This window comes from Varroa jacobsoni, unplaced genomic scaffold, assembly GCF_002532875.2.
Source record: "Varroa jacobsoni isolate VJ856 unplaced genomic scaffold, vjacob_1.0 scaffold_1445, whole genome shotgun sequence".
In the NCBI taxonomy this organism is placed as follows: domain Eukaryota; kingdom Metazoa; phylum Arthropoda; class Arachnida; order Mesostigmata; family Varroidae; genus Varroa; species Varroa jacobsoni.
Genome location: NW_019214347.1, coordinates 203,323 through 220,317, shown reverse-complemented (window position 1 = coordinate 220,317; position 16,995 = coordinate 203,323). Strand labels below are relative to the sequence as shown.

The 16,995-nt window shown below is 38.2% G+C and overlaps 2 protein-coding genes across 8 annotated transcripts; one reads left to right on the top strand and one right to left on the bottom strand.

Annotated features, from left to right (window-relative positions):
- Positions 1-470: 470 nt before the first annotated feature.
- LOC111270102 (2-aminoethanethiol dioxygenase) lies at positions 471-6,562 on the bottom strand. 3 transcript variants are annotated; one of them, XR_002686134.2, is made up of 4 exons: positions 6,147-6,562; positions 4,409-4,611; positions 3,173-4,045; positions 471-2,204 (listed from the first exon to the last, which is right to left on the bottom strand). XR_002686134.2 is itself a non-coding variant. In XM_022850141.2 (3 exons), exons 1-3 carry the CDS (start codon positions 6,409-6,411, stop codon positions 3,812-3,814), a joined length of 702 nt encoding a protein of 233 aa, XP_022705876.1. In that variant the 5' UTR covers positions 6,412-6,562; the 3' UTR covers positions 471-3,811. The 3 variants fall into 3 exon arrangements, 1 of the variants encoding a protein (XP_022705876.1); XR_002686133.2 differs by having other exon boundaries at positions 471-707; XM_022850141.2 differs by having other exon boundaries at positions 471-4,045.
- Positions 6,563-6,694: 132 nt separating this feature from the next.
- On the top strand, positions 6,695-15,337 carry LOC111270101 (dihydrofolate reductase). 5 transcript variants are annotated; one of them, XM_022850137.2, is made up of 6 exons: positions 6,724-6,876; positions 11,252-11,318; positions 12,049-12,787; positions 13,127-13,275; positions 13,879-14,080; positions 14,228-15,337. In XM_022850137.2, the coding sequence occupies exons 3-6, from the start codon at positions 12,616-12,618 to the stop codon at positions 14,419-14,421; spliced, it is 717 nt and encodes a 238-aa protein (XP_022705872.1). In that variant the 5' UTR covers positions 6,724-6,876; positions 11,252-11,318; positions 12,049-12,615; the 3' UTR covers positions 14,422-15,337. The 5 variants fall into 5 exon arrangements, with proteins under 5 accessions (XP_022705874.1, XP_022705870.1, XP_022705872.1 ...); XM_022850135.2 differs by lacking the exon at positions 11,252-11,318 and having other exon boundaries at positions 6,721-6,876; XM_022850136.2 differs by lacking the exons at positions 6,724-6,876; positions 11,252-11,318 and adding an exon at positions 6,926-7,502.
- The last annotated feature ends 1,658 nt before the right edge of the window (positions 15,338-16,995 follow it).

Sequence of the window (16,995 nt, the reverse complement as noted above, 5' to 3'; positions counted from 1 at the left end):
TCGTTTGTTTCCTATTACTATTCACAGGGTTAATAAAGAAGAAAAAAATCTAATGTGCCGTTATGCTTTTTCGTCTCAAATGAAAAAACGTTTTTCTACTTGATTATATAGAAGGTACCATATATGCTAACCATCTAACTTGCACAGATCCATATATCTAATACAAAGCCGCGTTCAAAACAAAAAAAAGTACAAAAAAATATAATTTTGACTGAAAACATTGTAAGGATATTTTTTGTTATGTATGTAAATCTTTCTTAAAAAGAAACTATTATCAACTAGCCAAAACGTATTCTCTCTAGAATAACTAACGACGTATTTCAACAACGAAATAAAATTTTAATTCGGGAACGAGTCCTACCATGCGAGCTACTAACACGAACTTCTACATACCTATTATATGTAAATTCAAGATTTCTAAGAAATAGAGCCTACAGAGGTCCACATTAGCTGCAACTGAAAAAATTGGCTTGTTTTATTTATATAGGCAATAAATACGGATTTTTATTTTATCATGTTTTCTTTAATTACACTTTTTTCCACATTAACTGCACAGGGGATTGAGTTAGCATTCGCTCTCATATTCTTCTAACTGGAGCCACATAGTACTGGACGTCAGTTGCGTCTTTTGGTTTGTTTAGTAGAATTGGTAGGAATGAACTTAGGTCCTTGTGCACCGACAGATCTCAGTAAGCCTGGTTATGGTCCTGAATTGAGATCGATATTGCATTAGTCAGATAAAAACGTCAACAACTTAGGCATAAAGTTGTAATCTCTGATGCAAGCTGGATCCTGCTACACACATTTCTGTTCAAAAATTCTGAGCTCAGTTAGAAATGATCGAAGCTGCAATCTGCTATGAAAAAGAGGATGTTAAGCAGAAGGAGTCTATTTTTAGATATGCCCGACGTAATCCCAGTCGAGTATTTCATTTTAGTAGAGGAGTTTCAGGCAATTACAATATTAACTTGTTTTCTGCCTGAAAGATCCGTCATATGCGAAGAGGGCAGAAGTGATGAAGGCAACAGTCTTGTTTCAGAAAAATAGCGAAGTTTAGCGCATATCGATTTTTTTTCAAGAGAACAATGGAAAAAAACTAATTCGAAAAACTTCAATAACTGCCGCGTTCGCAAATGGTCTCCTCTCAATGACTACTTTATATATTAAATGCTTCAGACAGTGTCTTTTTTTAAAGAGCGGTTCAGCGATAAAAGTGAACTAGTATCTACTAGGGACGATTATTTTTCGCTTCTGAGAGTCGAGTTGTAATTTTCCTGAAATAAACGTTACTGAGTGCCACAAAGATGCATTTAACATGTGGAGAAGTACCCTAAATAAGTTTACGCTCTGGTTTGGTCTAGTATACAACATTTATGGAATACCAATATTGGGTCTCACATGAGCTAATCAATCAACTCACTTAGCAATATTTTTGAATTAAACATGTGACAAAAAAAGGAATTTTATTTTTAAACAAAGAAAAATTTGAAAAAAAAAATCTCTTTTTGAATACAAATATTTTCGTGTACTTTTTTTTATTTACCGGTTTATGCGTTTTTTTTTTATTACTCTTAATAATATTTGTCTTTTTCCATCATTATTGTTCATATTTATTATTATTTTATTACGACGCACGCATTCATTCGTATCACAGCCTGCTTTTTCATGTTCTGTTGCCACACAAAACTCTTATTTGCATTAATATTCATTCATTTCCGCTTTAAAGCAAAGATCATAATGATATTATTAGAATGATGATAAGCAACTAGCAGTGTTTCTTCTCAATTCCAACAAGCACCTTTTACACAGATTTAATCACGAAATGCACAATATGTTAATATATGCTCTCGTCTACCCACCAGGGTACATGGTAAAAATCATTACCTTTTTCTATAACCTTATGTCGGGACAGAAAACGCTATCGTCAAACTTTCTAGTAATTCCATTTCGAGCTGATACCAGCACTTTAGCTCAGTCTAATTTACAGTGGTACGTGGCAGAACACATAACAGATTCGAAACAACCTACCATCTTCGTGAGACACAAAAACATTGGGAAAGGCTTACACTCATGCATGCTTCATATTTGTTCAAATTGTTTTTCAAGCCAAGCGAGACATGAAACATGAGGAGCGAAATCTTCAAACTTCACGATGAATCGCTTTGTCGTTCTCTTTTCTTGCTCGTACATAATGTGTACGTATTCTAAAAAAGATTAATGAAAGAGTAACTTGTTTTTTTTTTTATCACGGGACGATAACTAATAACTTAAGAAAAGAAGAAATGAACGAAGCGGTTTGCAAACTACGAACAATTTTAATTAAATCGACACCGTCTAAGTGAAAAACAAAACATTTTCCCATTGGTAGCCTTTTGCTTAGCTTGGAAATTTTGCACAGGGTCATTAACAATCATAACTGTGATTGCTAGATTTAGCAAAGAAAAAATTGTTTCACAGAGCGGTGAGATAAACCTATCTACAATTTATCTATGTTTTGTTTTGTTGCGCATATGCTGAATCAATTTCAGATAACGCTTTTGGATTTACAATAGTAATAATTATTAATAGAGTAGTAAACTTTCTAAAAACTCGAATTTTAACAGATAACTTCCGCACTCAGTATATTATTCATTTCGCCATCACGACCTGTCATTTATTGACAATTCTTTCGTTTCATCTCAGCAAAACTGTGCAAACCCAAGTAAATTTCGCGGTGGCATTTAGTGTTACTCTTGTGTATGTCCGAGGTTACGTGTGCGTGTTTGGTGAGAAAAAATTATCTGCAGATAAAGAAATACATCACTTAGGTGTACGACAATTTACTCTTTATAAAATTCTCATTAAAAGACAATTTGGACCAAAATGGACCATTACCGACGAGAAGTTCATTACTGGATAGCATCAATATTTCAACCCAGAAGACTACCCAGGGGCCAAGGTTCACATGAGAGAGCTTATTATGGAAGAAATATACCGATAAGCTGGCACTTCTGATTTCGCTCTAAGCGCGCGTTCTCAGCGGATTGGACAAAAACGTCCCTAATTGAGTTGGGGTTTGCTTGTTGCAGCGACTACTATAAAATTGTGCAGTAAGATCAGCCAGGTTATAGTCCTCAGCATCATCTTCGACATAATTATCGTAACCACTTTTTAATGCGGTGCTCTCACTCACCCTGCCGTAGATTCCCGTCCTGTTGTTTTGTTCCGTGACACCCCGTGGCCGTAATTGGGTACCGAAAATTGATCTTCTCCGAGCGACTTACATCGCTTCGCAATATTTTCCAGCTGCTTCGAAAATTCGAGTTTGAAATTGGCTTACCTAGCCGTTTACCGTCCATAAGACGCCTTTCAGCAAGGCGTCGTTCAAACACAAGACTTGCCTTCGTGACAAGAACGCCTTTTCGTTGCGGTCCTGACTTTGCTCAAATCTTAGACGCAGTCATTTTACGGCGCATCTTCATAGTTATTACCACGGGCATTAGAGAACATCCCATGAGGCGAGAGCCTCGCGTCTTCTGGCCGTTCCTGCACACATTTTGCATGTATAGAACGCATCAAACCCACCCTGCCTCAGTAGGAAACACAGGGTTCCACACAAACTGAGCACAGCTGATCGTACGTAGAACTGACTGTTAACGTGCAGTGCGTTCATTTTAGCGTAAACAATCGAAAGTCCATTAGTAAATCGAAACAGAAGTGGTCAAGGCCAAGGTGAGATACATTCGTGGTCCACTGCGCACCTACCAGATATTGCGGTATTAATAATAAGTATGTGGGCGGGTCGAATTTGCTGGAGTAATTACTTCTGCTGCTAGTTTTCTACCTCGTCATCATTTGAGCTACCGAGACGCGGCCCCTCGTACGGGAAGGTGTCACACCAAAAGTCATTGGGGGTTGGGACTTCTTGCAGGAAACACCGCTCGCCATCGCTGGTAGGCGACGCGGTACTGGAGAGGGCATAATAGGTGCAATCCCTCGATCCGCTGTCATACGGTGGAGACAAGACATCGAGAAACGCTACCGGACCGCCTTGGTCGGCTCTAACCTAGTGGTATGATTTTTTTTAATGGAGACCATAATTAATATAACTATTCTTATTTTTAATATTATTAATAGCTTGTTACCATATAGGCAAAATATTTCACTCAGTAACAGTAAATGAATATGAACTCTTTTTATATCTAAAACAAAGAGCAACTGATAACAATGTATACTACGAAATTAATATAAACAAATGGTCAATTCGAATACGAAATTGGAAATGACATTTAATAATAAATAATGTAATGTTATCATTCTGTGCAACTATAACTGTATTATTGCATATAACATCATAAACAACTTGCAGAATACAAAATTAATTAATTTTGGAGAAACAAAAATTGAAAACAAAGCTTTGTATAAATACCTCGTGTATGTTGCCTTTGTTAGGCGAGAGCCTGCATGGTTCATCGCGAGGTGACACAATAATAGGCTCGTGTCGAACGGCCTGCACGCCTCCACGACCCCGGCCAAAGATATAGGAAAATGCACTGCGTTGAGGTGCTGACGTCGGCGAAAATGACTCGATACGAACCGTACCGTGGAGTACTTTTAAAATACCCGTCATTCCTGGAAATGATATGAAAAAATATGTTTGCTTTCTTTTGATGAAAACACTGTGTTTAACTGGAGTCTACCTCACACAATGCTTAACCTAATAGCAACTTCGAACAAAAACGTTTTTACGAAAAAGATGATACGTAATTATCTGATTAGAGTAAAGCACGCTATGAAAGCAGAATATGATATGAATTAACAAAAAAAAACAAAAACTAAAAACAAATAGATGTTCATGAAGCTGTTTAGAGAAGCTGAACATGGTGCGTTCTATTAATCGCATAGTAGGTTCCTAGTTCAGGATCTTGTTAACTGGGAAAAATTTGTCCTAGAAGAGATTCCAATTGTATCAACTTCCGTTTTTGTTCGATAATTGTTGACTTCTGTAAGTATCGGCAATAACGAAGAAGCAAACTTGACTGTCTCACGGTTATTGTCTGTTGTGATGTTTCGTAGAAAAGTGAGTTCACTGTTTATGAATAGACGACAAAGCAAATTGTGAAAATTAAATGTACAAAGAAAATATAAGAAAAACTACTTACACCCCACAATGCTGCACCTATGAAGAAAATACGGGATTCTTGTTCACTTATTTTACCGATCAGTCCTTTTTTAGACAAACAGTACTAATGGTATAATATACGTATATACGTTAGCAAACGTTTTCGTCAATATTATATGGACCATAATAAATCAGTACGGCTTTTTTGTTCACCAAAATAACGGTTTATGAAAACCGAAAAAGACAAAAGTAAAAATTTCCATTATAGATGTATAGAAATTGATATATATATAAAAAAAATCTGAACATTATTGTTCATGAGAATGTTATCTGCCATTGGCTTTTATGTCGATCTCCCTACTAGACAATAGTAAAATAGATTTTAAAAACCCATGAATAAGCTATTTGTGCTTTCAATACGATTTAGTCCTTTTCTATGTAATACCTTAAACTCAGTTGCAGTAAATGTTCGTTTCAGTAGCTGAATAAGTTCTCAGTACAACTGCTCAATTTGCATTTCGGCGAAAAATTATCGAACGAAACTCATATCGTTGTGGTGGGTTCATATATGTACGGTGTAGAGTCGACAGAATTTCCTTTAAAAATATTATCTATTGTAATTCATTGCATGTTATTACTACCTGAGCTATTACTAGCCTAAGCATTTTGGCTTTTGCGGCCAATACTACTGCCATAAGACATAGCTGCTCAGACGGCTAATTTGATCATCCCGCAGGACAGTGCGTCTACCTATACTCGATCTACCTATACTATAACATTAAATGTTTTCAAGATTATCACAAACATGTTGCCACTGCAGCATTATGCAAACAGCTAATACTAGCCAACAACAGTGACCCGTAATAGATCACGTTTTCTCCGCAAACTCACATTTATATAATCCCTTTTCCTTACAATACGTTTGCTTTAGTTAACATATCTATTCAGCGTTTTATAGATCTTACAGTTGCCTTTAGGAGACGAAGACAGCGCAGAGATTGGTGAGGAATTGAGCAGAGTTGCGGAAAAGACCTCTGGCACCTACCTGGATGGTTATGAAGCGGGATTCGACAACCCTGTTTGAGCACAAAAATTGTCACTGCGAAATCTTCATTGTCGAAAACGTTTATGTACAATACTGGCGCCTCGTAGTGCCGATGACGGCGAAATGTAGCCTCACCGATGCCCACGTCTTCGGCCGTCAGTTGGGAGACCAACTTGTGCAGGGCGGTCACTTCTAGTTCGTTGCATGACCGATTCAAGAAGGCAATTCTAGCCTGGCGAATTATTCGGTGGATCAGGGATGACATGACTGATGACTAGAAGCGGTATTTTGACTCGCAGTTGAACCCACTCACAACCCTACCTAGCCCACGACTTTCGTTGCTAGGTCCTCGAATCGTATGTTTGTATCTTGCGCTTATTTAAGTGTTGCCCGTAAGGGCCCTATAACCACCTAAAGGAATAATTTTGCTCAGTAAAATGTGATCGGGCCAATTGTACGTGACTTGCTCAAAGTCAGGTACCTTATTCCATCTAGCCGTCGCTAGCGGCGCTGTTTCTTTTAACATCTACGAAAGCTACGAATGAGACCTCGGTCTCATAGCAGTGATAAAGGTGCCACTAGCATCAAAAAGGGATACAACAGTCACACAGTGTTCTCGTAGTGTCTGTGGTGGCATAGAAATCGACACAGAAACGCTACTGTTTAACAAAAGGATAATACGAATACAAGCAAGCGTTGAAAATCGTCACACAGGATATTCTCGTGAGAAGTAAGTTCGGCGGTGATAGATAATCTAACGTGTACAGACGAGCAGCTCGAAGCAGGTTAGTTCATGCAATTTGACCATTCGTGTCCTTCGCGTGGAAGGTAACCTTTTCATCGCAGATACGTGGACCGATGGTATTGTCTGCGCACATATTTTTTAATTATGGCTGCGACTACCGCAGCCGGCTTCGCGCAGTTGCCAGGCTTTAGCTGCCGGATGGCTGCCTGTCTGGCGGCCTATGCTGTTGCCGCGTGGATTCTAAAAACTGCACATAGCTCATTATCCTGGATAGCAGACGGGGTAATATGTATGTGTTTGTCTACGTTTAAGAAAACTTCCCCTGGTCGAGGACGCCAACGCCGCCATTGATGTGTTGAAATACGGCGACGATCATTGTGCGTTTTACGAGACTCGAGAGCTCCCGGGGTGACTGTCGATAAAGCGCACAGGTTATCGTTTTTTCGTACTTCAAAAAAAAAAGTAGTTGGTAGCAATGGTTTCACGCTCTAACCTCAACGAATACTAGTCAGAGCCTTAGCGTAGAAGGGATAATGTATTGTGAACCTTTTTAGAGAGCACAGTAGGTGTCTTCGTCGTCGGCAACTTTAAGGTGCTACTTAATTTCATTGGTAAGTGAATGGAATCATTTTCATGTATATATATACTTAAAAACCTTTAAAAATGAGTGGTGTGCTTTGTGTGTGAAACAAGTTTCTAGCTGTTAGAACTTTTTAGGGCCGATGCACGATGCCAATTAAAAGCGAACCGGTGTAACAGTTCCTCAGATAGGATGTGGGCTGTAGCAAACGGTCTAGTTTTTTTAATTGGAATATGAACTTAGTTATAGGTTTCAATGAAGAACTTAGTATGTCGATGTCGATACTAAAAAAGTGAGTGTTGAATTAAAAGACAATGTAATGAATACGCTGTGTAATATCAGTTCTTCAAAACGCTGTAGTTTTTGTTGGCTTAACTCGTTTAGGTATTTATTTACCAAAATCAATTTTGACCAAACATCCAAGAAGACGCATATGAAGAGGAACAAAAATAATTCACTGTCAATTTTTTTTCATTTAGTTATAATGAATATTAATTACCGAAATAGTATCTAGGGGCTTCGTAATTGTATTTAGTACTTGTAACAAACATGATATACTTAGGCCAGTTAGGAAAAAAACAAGTAATTTTTTGGGCTTACCGTAGTTGTGTTAACTCTCTGAGTCATTTTTGGAAGGATAGAGATGAGAATAACAATACTGAGTTAACATGCAGGTAATGTCTGTCACTTTAGCTAATAAAAATTCATTGTTTAGTTCACATTACTGTTATTAAAGATTGATGTTATATGCATCCCGATTGTGCTGTACGATACTCTTTTCATAACTCTATTTGTCAGCCAATTTTTTATCGTGATCCGTTAGAAAATTTATAGTAGTGTCGAAAACTTTTTTTAACTAATGCTAGTCTGTCTCAAATAAACATCTGCGTAACTCTGAGCTTAGGGGAATCTTCCAATTCCAACATTTCTTTTCTCCACATCATAATGGAAGTCGGTACACCGCTTGTCGCATGTCTCGTAACAAGTCTATGTAGCCGTCTGTTATTAAGTCTACTACGCTGTTGTTAAAGAAGACGCTAAAAATAGTTGAAATGCCGTAATGCTTTTAGCCAAGTTTATCGAACACCAAACCCTCAATGTTTAATGAAATCCAACAGGGTCAAAGTGCCTAATGGTAATCGAGCGTTTGTATCTTTGTGATCAGTTCACGAGACGTTTGCCTGTCGCCTTTCTTTAAAAAAAGTTTTCAGGCAAAACCACCGCCCGAGGTAGGGTGCACCCTTCAGGTTCAAGGAGCCATCTGGCGCAAATACATAGGGTGGCCTCGTTAGTCTTTGATTTCAGTAAAGTCAAAACAAAGTTGTTATTGAGAACGCGAATTTTTCGGAATATATAATGCATATTTCGATTTTGAACTCGCTTTCGTTCAACGCACAACGAACTTCGAACGGATCTGTAGAGGAAGAAGGGTGCTTATAGAGGAGTTGTATGTAGAGATAGACAGAATGGCGGAGTGGTAGTAATAAAGACCAGACGAAATAACCGGACATTACTTATGCATTTTAACATTAAGAATAATAATCGTAAGTTATTGCGTAAATTATGATCCTACTGATACAGGCATCTTGCGTAAATGTTGAGCCTGAAATTATAACAGCTAAATACGATATTTTCTTATGCTAAAAATGTTTGCTCACTTATTGCCTATGGCGTGTTGAAGCATATATATATATATATATATATATATATATATATATATATATATATACCTAATCGCATGTCTAAGTTGACAAAGCCCTATAATAGTAATAGTATAATAGAGGATGTTCGTACATCAGGCGAATGATGTGTAGTAATTGTGCTAATTAATCGATTAAAGGCGAAATATATATATATATGTATATATATATACATGCGATTAGGTCTAAGGCAACGGAAATACATCGCGTTCCTTGCCTTCACTCAGTATTTCATATTTGTCTATTCTTTAATAATGATTACAGCGTTTCACCAGCAGTATCAACTGGATGCGTTACGTAACCGTACTGTGGTTACAAATGTATGAAACGCTGCGAGAAGAGGGCAGTCTAATATAATATGTAGGCAGTAGATAGCTGCCTGCACGGGCAAACCAATACAAGCTAATTAACCGTATTATTTCTTGCCACTACAGTTAGTTAGATAGCTCAAGTAACCATGCGTGACGTTGCATTTTCATGGAATGCCACTGTACGTAACACGTGGATCAGCCAAGCTGTATGAAAAACATTTGACTGCTACGAAAATACGCCGGTGCTTCTTTATATTATGAAACAGACGAAAGTTCCTCGTTGAAGTCTCACTATGCGGCATGTGTTTACCCATTCACGTACCGAAAACGAGTTAAAATGGAAAATTAAGAACATAAACCACCGCCGCCATCGGTCTCGCTACTCACTTTAAACTAAACAAAGATGTTGACTAGATGCTTGAGGAAATTTGCTTGTATTGAGTGCCTTTAATAAAATCTAGCTAAGGATTAGAAACCCGAAAGAAAAAAGATCATTCAATCCGGTTTGTCTTGCTGTATTCCTTTAGAGTACTGACCGGTTCATCCATTGTGTTCTTCAAAAATGAGTGCAGTATAACGCTCTAATAAAAAATCGCTTGTTCAAGGCATTTTGCTCCATGTTTGCAGGATCCTTTCATAATGGCTGTTCCTCCATTGTGCGCAATAGTGGCCGTCTGCAAAGCCTCGAAGGGTATTGGTAACAAAGGCAGTCTGCCCTGGGGCCGAAGCCTACCAAACGAAATGAAGCACTTTGCTCGAGTCACAACCAACACAACGGACCCAGACAAATGTAACGCAGTTGTCATGGGTCGCCGAACCTGGGAAAGTATTCCGGAAAATCGAAGGCCCTTACCACGTAGAATCAACATTGTTATCAGCAGTGGCCTTTGTCAGGAGTCGGTACCCGAGGGTGTAAAAGTGGCAAAATCATTTGATGAAGCTTTGGAGATTGCCGGTACGGGCTGCTGTAAGGGGCAAAGTCGTGTGGAACGCATCTTTGTCATTGGAGGCACTCAGGTTTACGTTGATGCTATGCGACATCCGGCCATGGACACCGTCTATCTCACAGAAGTGTTAGGCCAATTCGAATGTGATACGTTCCTTAATATAGACACAAGGAAATTCACCGATATTGAAGATCCCGCTGTAACGAACGAAGAACAGGAAGAAAATGGCATTCGCTACAAGTATCGAGTTCTCAAGAAAATTCCCCAATAGTGGACGTTTCCGAGAAGTAACATAAGGTTTCGAGTTTATTCACGGACGCGGATGTCGGTATACGAGTTGTCTGAGAAAGCGAGACGTTAGACAGAAGACGTAAAATTGTCTTCTTTAATTGATAAATTTTGCATTTACTGAGATTGTAATTATATCTTGCAAGGGCTGACTTTAATAAACTACGTGATGAACTTTTATGCTTATTTTTCCAAGTATTATAGCATACGCAGTGGATTCGTTCGTAAATAGCGTGACAAAATGTGTTTATTTGCGCAAGTTATCACAGCGTATATTCTAGCCGAAATATGTTGATCGCAAGCAATTATTACTTGAAATGTTACAGCAAATATTTTGGAACTAAAGAAACTAAGTCGTCACCCTTTTCTTAATCAAATGTTGTATTCTGATATCGTTTTTACTATAGACAAAAACATACTATTTTCGCGGAAGGGCAAATAATGATAATTTTGTTAGCCTTTTTCTAGTGAAATGTTTGGCTTTACTAATAATGTAAGTTACATTTTGTGTCTGATTATATTGCGGACGGTTAGTGCAGTCAGACCGCGTACGACGAATAAGAAATGCTGGCTCATAATATGAAGAACGATAACTGAGCAGGTAATAATATTTAAGATCTCAAATGGCATCTCAGAAACCTTACCATCATAGGGTTTTCATCCAGATATAGGGTTGCTACTTAAACTTATCACTAAATAAAAGTGTTAGTAAATCGCCTATGTCGAGCCGCTAAACAATTAGAGAGGACTTCTCCCTCACCCTATGGTCACAGTTGTTCAAGCCTGTCAAGTGACTTAGAAATTCTAAATGCATTAGGATTTTGTCAGTGTTGTTTTGTTGTGGTGTGAAAGTAATTCTAATTAAATCGCATTTTTATAGCGACGAAAGAAAATCCATTGTAACAATATTTGCATAGATAAAAAGTATTATGTATATTTAACATAACGATTTTATGAGGCTTCAGTCGCTTAAGTCAGTTGAAACCTTCAGCTAGGAGAAACTGCTCAAGAAATTTTGAAAACTCTAATTTTATTATAAAAATGCAGTCATAGCATTTAAGCTACTTGACCATATGACAGAAATCTTAATCTTAATCATATATAATTCTTGAGTATATCTACTTTTCTACAGATATAGAAACGAATGTGTTTTCTTTACCTCTAATGTCTTGTTGTATAGTGTGCAACAGATTATCAAGCCTTTCGAATTGAAGCGGGTTAGCACACCACTGTTAACCCTGCCATTGTCGTTGCTGAATTTCTAGAGTTTTAAGGAAGGATACATGTTACTTATTTTCATTTTAATTACGTTATACGTCCTTACGTTCCAGAACCACTTGCGTTTACGTGTTCGATGAGCGAGGACGCCCTGTACTACGCTCTTTTGGTGCCGCTATCAGTACCCGCCATCTTTGCTTTTTGGCTCCTTGCCTGGCTCGGATACGGTCTCATGGTCAACAACTAAGACAACGTGACAGTAGGAAAAAGACAGAAGGATTAATCTATCCACCAATTTTGCGTTTCCTAGACAAAGTTTAAACAACAGTACAAACCTGATTAGTCTTGGCTGGTTCAATCTGTTCCGAAGTGACTGTGACTCGGAGCATCTTACCAGAAGTGAGGCTTTGTCTCAACGCAAATCAGAAGAATTGTGGAAGTACTAGCAAGTCTCAACTAGCTGACATCAGCCGTTCCGACGGCCCGTTTGCATTATAGAGCCTTATGCCCAGTGCATAATATACAAACAAAAGTTTGTTTACACAACATAAGTATCCTTGAACTTTCGCCTCTATTTTACCGAAAACCTTGTCATTGTTTGGTGGAACCGGGATCCCATTGCCTGAGGTTTTACCTGAATTTTTGTCCTACAAAAGTGAGCACTTATTCGGTTCTGTACAATGACGAACTTCAGCAAACCACACGGTGTCGTCTCCGAAATCGATCACGATATTAAACTCTTAAAGCACAAGGTTCCAGGACTCGGCCGCTTCGACGAAACTGGCTGGTCCAGATTGTGTCAGATGTACTCCTGGAACCATGGCCGACTATCACCAGAGCTGAATATAGTAGGTAAGCCAGCGTTTTTTTACGCCGATCTTCGTACTTCGGTTGCATTGATTGATAAAATTCGTCTTCATACTTAGGTAATTAAGTACCTTGCATCTTAGCATAGAATATGATTAGTTCACGTTCAGTAATCTCTTGTCACCCGCGAACTCGAACTCCAGTTGCTAAAATAAAAGGTGAACGATCTTGGCATTTTGACTTTTAAATTGACCTTGCCATAGATGATGCAGAGCATGTATTACAAGTGGACCCAGCTTTTGAAGATTGTAGTGTAGCGAATAATATAGTTCACAAAAAAAAACTATTGTAAAAAAGGCCTTTCGCTGCTATTCTCTTTTTCAGTAACGACATCTTCGCTAAGTGGTTTAATGGGATTCCTTACTGGAGGTTTGAATTATGCAAAGCAAGCCAGAGAAAATTTTGTCAGACAGAATAACCACAACAAATTCTTCGACGGCAAAGATTACCAGCGCAAACTCCTGGATCAGCAGGTATAAACATGACGCGACATCGATTAACGCAATGGGATAGACTGAAGGTTTCTATTGTGTCAATTGACTATGACCACCAAAAATGAGTGATACTTCTACGCCAGCACTCAACTCTGATCTCTAGATTTGGTTTATAACGGTAATTATTTCACCTGCAACGATAGAATGGTACACAGATTAGTAAGTCGTATTAATACCAATCTGTGCTACTTATGCATGTTTAAATACGTAAGAGGCAAAGCACTACTGTTTGAAAATGTATAAAGTTAGCTACTTAGAACAGAATCACATTTAAGTGGTGAGTTCATTGTTGTATCAGGTGATCAGCTCTTTTACTACCAAGCCGGAAATCGCTGGTTCGACGAAGTTTCGCGTACAGACATTTTACTCCAAAAAAAATGCAATGTTGAATAAACATTACAATTTAATGTATGGATATGTAATATTATTGGTCTTGCACTACACTGCTTGTCACAACGTGTGAATCGTTCATATAGTATCATACGTATACAGAAGAGAAAAGCTTCATTACATGTTTCATGTATTTGTGTTCCTGATATCCGACGTATCAATGTTACCATGTTCGTATCTCATTTCGACCAGTTTGTGCAAGCTACCCGAGGAGGGTTAAAGATGGCTTGGCGAACGAGCCTTTTTTCGGGGATCTACATGCTCGGTGTCATATCAGGTTCCGTGTATAGGGAAAAATTCGGCATTTTCGAGCATGTCCTAGCCGGAGGACTTACGGCAGCAATCTACAGGAGTCACCTCGGTCTGAGGGGAATGTGGTTTGGAACTATATTAGGTGAGCTGATCACAGTTTGTTGTTGGCGAATTAGTTTTACTATTAAAAGTCCTAGTCGTATTATGCAACTGCTGCAATTTTTAGTATAGTAACATTCTTATTGTATTGTCTAGTTACCTGTTTTTTGTTGTTTTTACGAACACACAGGAATGGTGTTTGGAACGATTGGTGGTACCATATGTTTCTGCGCGACCAGGATACTCAACGTGTCGCTAGCCGAGGCCCGCTACGACTACTACAAGTATTATGTTAACATTTGGGATGAGGAGGCTCGACAAGAGCTAGACAGAATTGCTGCCAAAGTGCTCAAGGAGGAGCGAGAAGAAGCTACTAAAGTTTGATCGCTGTTGATATGATGCTACTACGCTCAAGTGCAAGCAGCTGAACCAAGCTAGATGCACCGAGCTGATGAAATTCATAAAAGTTATATCATCGAATAGTGTCTTTGCAAACGAAGTTCCATCGTATGAAAAAATTCAAATATAAATTTCATGATTTTAGAGTAAGCAAGCAGTAGTGGCGGAAGTAGTTGAAGTGGTATAAAAAAAAAGTGGCAAACAACAGGTGTAAGACAATCTGATGCTGTTAGATCTGTGTTAACGTACGAAAATAATTTGAATGAGAATATATCTAAAAGAAATTGGGAAAGAGCTACTAAAGTCAGAATTAGTACGAAGGCCCTGAATGGTTATATATATTTCGTACATTGCCTTGCCGATGAAACGCCATTGCAACCTTTTTAGCTGTAATTGTTAATCGATATATAATAGATGCTCAGGCATGATGACGCAACTGCGATGTCTTTGCACTATGAAAACATAGAAGAATGACAAACATTTTGAAGACAATAAAGGGGCCTTGTGCCTTATTTAAATTGTCTGTTACCTGTTACCGTTACGAAAAGACTAATTTGTTTAGTTTAAGGAAAGTGACCTTCGTGACCTTCAGATACACCCGAACCGTTTTCTTTACCGCTCTCAGAAATCGGTACAAAATAATTTTTCGAACAGTTTATGCTGCAGATAGTTTCAAATATTCCTTTGTTTCTCCGTTTGTACATCTGTGATATATCTATCTTACTATGGCCTAGCAAATGTTCTTTGTGGGGAACATTTAACCTGCAAGAAGTAATCGAATCAAACTCGAAATAACACTATCATGAAAACTCAAAAATGACCGTAAATTGAAACACGTCTGGTAGTAGAGGTAAATCTATGACTAAATGTAATAATAATAATAAACAACATATGAACGCAAGCTCCTTATTATCACGTAATATATTTACGACATTTCGAGTGCGATCAGGTAGCCAACACGCCTGTACGAAATGAACGCAAATTTTTAGCTGCTTAAGTATGACTATTCATTCCACTGTTCTGGCTATCACAATGATTCCTTTTGGATTCAACCCAATCAACCGGAGATTTTCTAGCAGAACTATTAGAAGACAAGATCGATCACGTACCTTGTTAATGCTTTGGTCCATCTTATCTTTATTTGCGCGAATAGTCGACGTGCGAAATAGAAAAGACGTCAAGGTCTGCCCTCGGGCGAATGAAGAAATTCCCGCGAGATGAGCGGGCTGTCTCTTCCCGAAGTGGCTGACGCTGACTCGGGTTCAGCTGTTTTAGTACAGGCTGGGAATTAGAAGGATGTTGGCAAATGAATAGAAACACGACGTTATATTTTATTGCTTCGTTGTTAGTTGTCCTTTGGGATTTACATTTGTTCAAAGTGCTAGTATCTGGAAAGTTAGAGTCTGAAAAGAATTGAGCTGTAGACTTCAAAAAAGCACTGACCTCTTTTTTAGCTACGACCGTTAGTTATACAAAAAAGAAACAAAATGAGGTACTAGCAAAATTACAAAATAGTGTCGGTTTTACGCAAGTTATATAAGCAAAGTATGCTATAAGCAGACAACCAGCTTTTTTTTTGAGTTTGTAGATTCACGGTATAGGAGGGTAGATTCTGGCTTAAGACTTAACAAAAGGTCTGTTGTATAGTTCATTTTTTATTGATTTGATTCATCCCCTTCCTCACTCCCATACGCGTCTCAGAAAGGCATTTATACCACACATTTTGTTTCAAAGATGTTTACCTGTTCGGTACTCGCGATATATCCCCAGGATAAGGACTACAAGCGTTACAGACAAGCATTTGCGCCATAGCACGTACCGCCTCCTACAACGGGACGTCGTTTTTAGGCTTCACTGAAGTGAAGTTAACAGCGACACGTCATGAGTGCATTCTAAAACCGATGAGGCCCGCCACAGGCGGATTTTTTATGTGATTTAACGTTGATACCACAGTAGGTAGTACTACGGCGGTCGGTTAGCCGCATACAACTGATCAGCAAACCACCCAGCAGCTCTTCACAGCCTTGTGGGAGCAAACTCCAGGGGCATGTATTTTATAATACCGTGGTTATATATATATATAACAAATAGTTAGTTTTCATTTCCTGATCGCTTTTTAGTTTCGTATGTTTTCAACATGATGATCAAACCAATATAGTATGAAATATACATATATATTATATATATATTTCATATATATATGTATATGAAGGTAGGTCAGATCCTATGTTCATTCTGGTAAATTCATCTCTAAAGGAGAAGAAGAAGAAGAAATTAACCAGAGTTTTAATAGTAACTAATAAATCAATAAATAAATAATCAATAACAATCTACTGATACTTAAGCTTAATACACAATTTTCTAGATTTGATTAGATAAAGAAATTTCATTGCTCGTAGACAGAATACTCTATATGCTTTTATGAATTGTTTTTATGTGTGAAACCACGTATAACAGAAATTACGTTGAACTGCACAGCCCATTTCCCGTCTTGCATTGCCTATCGCATATTGGACTACAGGATAACAAGAGCTAAGAGCAAATATAGCTAACGCAGCA

Coding starts and splice junctions, on each gene's coding strand:
- LOC111270102 (XM_022850141.2), bottom strand. CDS start 6,411: ATGTCATCCCTGATCCACCGAATAATTCGCCAGGCTAGAATTGCCTTC. Junction 4,612..6,146: donor CCCGCTTCATAACCATCCAG/GTAGGTGCCAGA, acceptor TATCATTTCCAG/GAATGACGGGTATTTTAAAA. Junction 4,046..4,408: donor ACAAAGGCAACATACACGAG/GTATTTATACAA, acceptor TCATACCACTAG/GTTAGAGCCGACCAAGGCGG.
- LOC111270101 (XM_022850135.2), top strand. CDS start 12,616: ATGACGAACTTCAGCAAACCACACGGTGTCGTCTCCGAAATCGATCAC. Junction 13,276..13,878: donor GCAAACTCCTGGATCAGCAG/GTATAAACATGA, acceptor CATTTCGACCAG/TTTGTGCAAGCTACCCGAGG. Junction 14,081..14,227: donor GTGGTTTGGAACTATATTAG/GTGAGCTGATCA, acceptor ACGAACACACAG/GAATGGTGTTTGGAACGATT.